General features: G+C 43.8%; 1 protein-coding gene across 1 annotated transcript; it reads right to left on the bottom strand.

Annotated features, from left to right (window-relative positions):
* Positions 1-5,711, bottom strand: ckbb (creatine kinase, brain b). The gene is made up of 7 exons (XM_084031017.1): positions 5,481-5,711; positions 3,847-4,001; positions 3,610-3,742; positions 1,313-1,484; positions 1,098-1,221; positions 814-1,003; positions 1-384 (listed from the first exon to the last, which is right to left on the bottom strand). The coding sequence occupies exons 1-7, from the start codon at positions 5,671-5,673 to the stop codon at positions 206-208; spliced, it is 1,146 nt and encodes a 381-aa protein (XP_083887143.1). The 5' UTR covers positions 5,674-5,711; the 3' UTR covers positions 1-205.

The raw sequence follows: 5,711 nt of genomic DNA, 5'->3' as shown, positions 1-5,711 counted from the left end.
CAGGGTTTAGTCGGGGCCACACAGACTTTATTTGACGTTTCAGGTGTTAGATGGGTCCAACAGGAAATAGAAAATCCTTCATGTTGGAAGACTGAAGTCTAACTGAGCGGCTCTACATATCCTGCAGCTTCAGGACGGTTTCTGATTAGTTACAGTGAGGGGGGGGGGGGGGGGTGTCAGAGATCAGAGGTTATAGTGACACAGTTCACTTCTGCTCAGGTATGATGTCATCGATGCTCTCTCCGGCCTCCAGGCGTTTCTCCATCTCAACCAGCAGGTTGACTCCGTCCACCACCATCTGGACCAGCTCCACCTCGGAGAAGCCCAGACGGTCCGCGTTGGAGATGTCAAAGACTCCGCCCACGGCCGCCGTGTCCACGCCACCTGATAGACACAGACAGGAAATTATGTCACAGGTAGGCCTTTAATGACAGTAGTCAGTAGTTTGGCCCCCGCCTGCCAGGATGAACCCCCTCCCCACCCATTAATCATAACCTGCCTCCCTCTCCTCCCTCATAACCTTCCACGCTTCCTTTATTCCGGCTCGTCTTACTGCAGGACTTCAGACACCTGGTCCAGATCTAATAATCTCCATCTTTATCTGTACACTTTCACAAGAACCTTTAGCAACTATTTCAATCTGGTTTTCACCCTCTCCACAGTCCACATAAGTCCACGTCCCCAACAGCCTGCTGATGGCTGCTGACTCCTTCTAGTTTTATGTTGCTGCTTGTATGATGGTTAAATAGAATGAAATAAAGCTGTCACTGCCTGCTGTCCCAGTCTGCCTGTGTACCTCTGGTTCTGGTTTACCTGTGCCCCTCTTCTGCAGCCTCAGCCTCTTCAGGATGTCTCCGAACTGCTCGTGCTTGCTGACGTTGGGCAGCTTGACGTGGACTCCAGCCCTTAGACCCGTCCCCAGGTTGGACGGACAGGTGAGCACGTAGCCCAGATGTTCGTTCCACATGAACTCATGACCTCGCTCCTTGAACAGGCCCTCAATCTGCCAGAGAGAGTCAGTCAGGAAGTGAGTGTGAAGACAGGAAGTGAGTAAGTAGACAGGAAGTGAGTGTGCAGACAGGAAGTGGAGTGCTGACCTTGGTGAGTCCGGTGCAGAAGCGGTTGAACACCTCCTTCATGTTGCCTCCTTTCTGCATGCTGATGACTCGCAGGTGATCCTCCTCATTCACCCAGACCAGGAAGGTCTTGTTGTCGTTGTGCCTGCAGGCGAGACGCGGGGTTACAGGGCGCCAAGTCACCTGTACAGGTGTTCTGGAGCCCATATCAGCAGCAGGTCAGAGGTCATACTCACCAGATGCCGCGGCCGTCGGGCCAGTCGCGGGCCATGCCGGACGCCAGCAGCAGCGGGGAGACAGGCTTGTCGAACAGGAAGTGGTCATCGATCAGCTGCTGCTGCTCCTCCTCGGTCATGTTCTTCAGAGCGTAGTACTTCCCATTCAAGTCTCCGTCCAGCAGGTCCAGACCTGCAGGAGGTCAGAGGTCACAGGTAAACAGCAGGTGACAGCAGGTCAACAGAACATGTTATTATCATATATTAATGAAATATCATTATTATATCTGATTGTTAAATGAATGCTTTTATATGTATTGTTACATGTTTTATTATTAATACACTCAACTATTTAAGTTTTAAAGGCATCTCCTAAATGAATCAGGAATGGAACAATACTCTGATACATTCTTTCTATGATTATTGTTATTATATTTAACTATTATTGTTGTTAATTTTATTAATATATAATCTATATATTTATTAAATTGTTATCAATGTATGTATTACTCAGACATTCAAAACTATTTTAGGTTTTGATTTAAAGGCGTCGTTTTATGTCATAATTGTTACATTCAAATAAATAAATTAGGAACTCAACACCTACTGATGAACTCCTATCAATATTATTGTTTTTTATTATATATTATATTTTTTTATATTATCATTATATTTTATTATTATTAAAATGCACTTTGAATATTTCAGTTCAGCTAGCCGTCAAACATCAGGGGGGTCAGAGAGTCTGCTGGTCTGGTCTAAGCCGGTCTGGTTCAGTCCGGTTCACTGCTGTCTCATTAGACTATGAAAGAGGTTTCAGGTGGTCTGAGCTCTCGGCCTCATTAAGAGTCTCAGCAGGACGACACGGAGCTCACAGTTACATAACAGTTTGATCTGCTGCTGCATTCACTGGCACGCTCACCGACCATCACTGAGGCATGATGGGAAAACCTCTAAATAAAGATCAGATCTCAATAAAAGTGGACCGATGAAGAGTTTGATCCCCAGTGACTCAGCAGTGGGAGTGTCCCTGAATGCCTGTAGTGTAGTGTAGCGTTCCCTGATCACTATTACCGATCACCACTACAGATCATCACTACAGATCACTACAGACTGAGCTCCTGTTGTGCTGTGACTGATTCCCCAGAAATGGGAGTGTCCCTGAACGCACCGTCACATCACAATCTGACGATGAAAGAACCAACAGTTTCTGCTTCTCCAGAACACCATTTTCACTAATAATCCTGAATCAAAGTCCACTTACTAGGTTTCTTTCAGGAGCTTTCAACTACCTGGACTTCAGCTTTGGGTGCAGCTGAGCTCTTTGTAGAAATCTAGTGACAGGACGTTAAGTTGTTCAACCTGACTGGCGTTTCACTTAAATAATCAATACAGAGAATTAGAATCCACATAAGGTTACAGTGACCTTTGACCTCTAGATTTCACCTGCAAACAAAATCCCTCTGTTGGGTTTGGTGTTAACGACGGAGAAAATACACTTCTGCTATTATAAATATATATTGTAAAATACTAATCACCAACACAGATCACCACTTAAGATCACTATTAAAGATCACAACTAAAGATCACCACTACAGATCACTATCACAGATCACCATCACAGATCACCACTAAAGATCACTATTTCAGATCACCATTACCGATCATTACTACGGATCACCGTTACAGATCACTATTGCAGATCACCACTAAAGATCACTATTACAGATGACCACTACAGATCACCATTACTGATCCAAACTACAGATCACCACTAGAGATCACCACTACTGATCACCACTACAGATCGCCATTACAGATCACCACTAGAGATCGCCATTACTGATCACCACTAGAGATCACTATTACAGATCCCCACTACAGATCACTATTACAGACCATCACTACAGATCCACACTACAGAGCACTATTACAGATCACCATTAGAGATCGCCATTACTGATCACCACTAGAGATCACTATTACAGATCCCCACTACAGATCCCCACTACAGATCACTACTACAGATCCCCACCACAGAGCACTTTTACCTATCACCACTAGAGATCACTATTAACTATCACCACTACAGATCACTATTATCTATCACCACTACAGATCATCACTACAGATCACTACAGACTGAGCTCCTGTTGTGCTGTGACTGATTCCCCAGAAATAACATAATAGTTTGGTATTTAGGTAAAACAGACGACTTGATTTTGATTAAATAGGCGTTTTGGATAATAACCGTTTATAACTGTGATGGTCAAGTGGGGGAAGACTGACACACAGACACAGAGGAAGTGATGTCGTACTTTCAAGCGAGAGGTTTTCGATTGCGCGGCGTTCTCCGCGGCTGCAGTGCGGTGGCAGACAGAAGCCACGGATACTACGTCCTGTCCGAACCCGAGAGCTCAGAACGTAGTCTGGATCCAGATCATCTCCACCCTGAAACACAGTAGATGACAAGTAGATTAGTAGAGACCAGTAGAACCCAACAGTTCCTCTGAGCTGACTGATCGACCAATGGACAACAAGAGTTTGCTGTTAACCTGCAGGTTGTCAGGGTTCAGGTCCGTCTTGTGTTTGTCTGATGGTTTGTATCCTCCGTGGCGGTCTTCAATCACCGGGTCCAGCAGCTCTTTGAAAACCTCGTACGTTTCCTCGTCTCCGGCAACGCAGCCCACAGTCATGATGAACGGGTGACCTGCAGGACACAACAACTGATCATTTCCTGTTCACAACCATCTTTCTGACTAGTGTCCATTTTGGCCTGATGACCTCCTTCAAAACAAAGGGATGCAGTTGTTAATTTTTCTCATAATCTGGGATTAGTTGGTGTCTCCATTGTGTGATTTGACTGCTAAATAAATCCAGGTGGATTTGATGAGGAGGATCAGGAGATCAGATAGGAAGTAAACACAACGTCCCTGTGGGGGATTAACAAACTGAAATTAACCGATCTAACGAGTCAATCCAATTAACAAGTTTATTATTAAGTAGCAGCTCAAGTCCAATGTCTGTGTGAAGGTGACAAACAACACGAGAAACCTGACCTGACGAAGGGTCAGGAAATATCTACTCTGAGAAAGGTTACCTGGTTTGGTGAAATTACCTCATGTAGATGAGGTAATTGATGTAGATGTATTTTTCTGCTTTGGGGATTGTTTTACAGGGTTGGTAATTGCATTGGGGGTTGTTTTAGGGGGTTGGTACCTGGGTTGGAGGCTATTTTAGGGGGTTGGTACCTGGGTTGGGGATTATTTTAGGGGTTGGTACCTGGGTTGGAGGTTGTTTTAGGGTTTGGGGGTTGTTGTTTTTTTTTTTCATTTACTTTTTATTGGTTTTTGATTTTGCATACAAACAATCAAACAATCAACATGAAGACCTATAGACGAGTGCAAAAGATATCAGGGGGAGAGTAAAAGCCTACATGAGGGGGACTGGTAAACGTCGTGAAAGTGAAAAAAGAAAAGGTGGAGAGAAGAGTTGATACATAAAATATTCTGATGGTCCAATCTGAGATTACCTGAAATCCGGTCTAATGGTAGAGACATATGTAATCCATTTTTGCCAATTTTCAATAAATACCTCTTTTTGTGTTCTTAGATTAAAAGTAATTCTTTCCATTACAAAGATGCTGTACACAGTATCAATCCATTCATCTACACTAGGTGCCTCCCTCTTCAGCCATTTCTTCGATATTGATTTCTTACAAGCAACTAATAATATTCTCAGCAAATATGTATTTGTTCCTCCACTCCAGTTCCTCTAGATCCAACAAATATAACAAATTGAAACAAAAAGTTGAATGAAATAACACATTTTTTTTTAAACACAGTCTCTAGAATTTGGTGGGTTTGGGCGTTGTTTTAAGGGTTGGTACCTGGGTTGGGGGTTGTTTTAGGGGGTTGGGGGTTGTTTTAGAGCAGAGATCTTCAACAGCAGGACAGTGAAATGATTTGAACCCAAAGTTTTTTTCTTCCAAAATGTCAAATATGAACCAAAATACACATTCACATGAATATGACCTATAATAAGCAAATATAACTCTTCCTATTTGTTAAATGTTGTGTTGCCCGATTTAATAGGGAACACAATTTTATACAATATGATATGGGGTCCCTCCGCCGTGTCAATATAAGGCCTGAAAAACATTGAAGACCTCTGTTTTAGGGGTTGGTACCTGGGTTGTCAATGCCGGTCTGGATAATATCATCCAGGGTGAATCCACTAGGTGTCTCCTTGTCCCTCAGGTTGCTGTACATTTCAGACGTGAGCACCTTGGCCATGTGGTTGTTGTGCTTGCTGAGGTCGGGATACTCCTGATCCGACGAGTAGTTCATCTTCAGCTTGTTGTGGGTATTTCCGAAAGGCATGATGATGTCTGGCTGCTGACGTGGGAACAGTTGGAACG

This window comes from Eutrigla gurnardus (genome assembly GCF_963514095.1).
Source record: "Eutrigla gurnardus genome assembly, chromosome: 16".
Taxonomy (NCBI): Eukaryota; Metazoa; Chordata; class Actinopteri; order Perciformes; family Triglidae; genus Eutrigla; species Eutrigla gurnardus.
The sequence above is the reverse complement of the archived record's forward strand: the minus strand, read 5'-3'. Positions and strand labels throughout refer to the sequence as shown.

Bases quoted from the DNA above. Each gene is read 5' to 3' on its own strand.
- ckbb (XM_084031017.1), bottom strand. From the start codon at position 5,673: ATGCCTTTCGGAAATACCCACAACAAGCTGAAGATGAACTACTCGTCG. The intron at 3,743-3,846 runs GTTAACAGCAAA...ACTGTGTTTCAG, and splicing joins TGAACCCTGACAACCTGCAG to GGTGGAGATGATCTGGATCC. The intron at 1,004-1,097 runs GTCAGCACTCCA...TCTCTCTGGCAG, and splicing joins TCTGCACCGGACTCACCAAG to ATTGAGGGCCTGTTCAAGGA.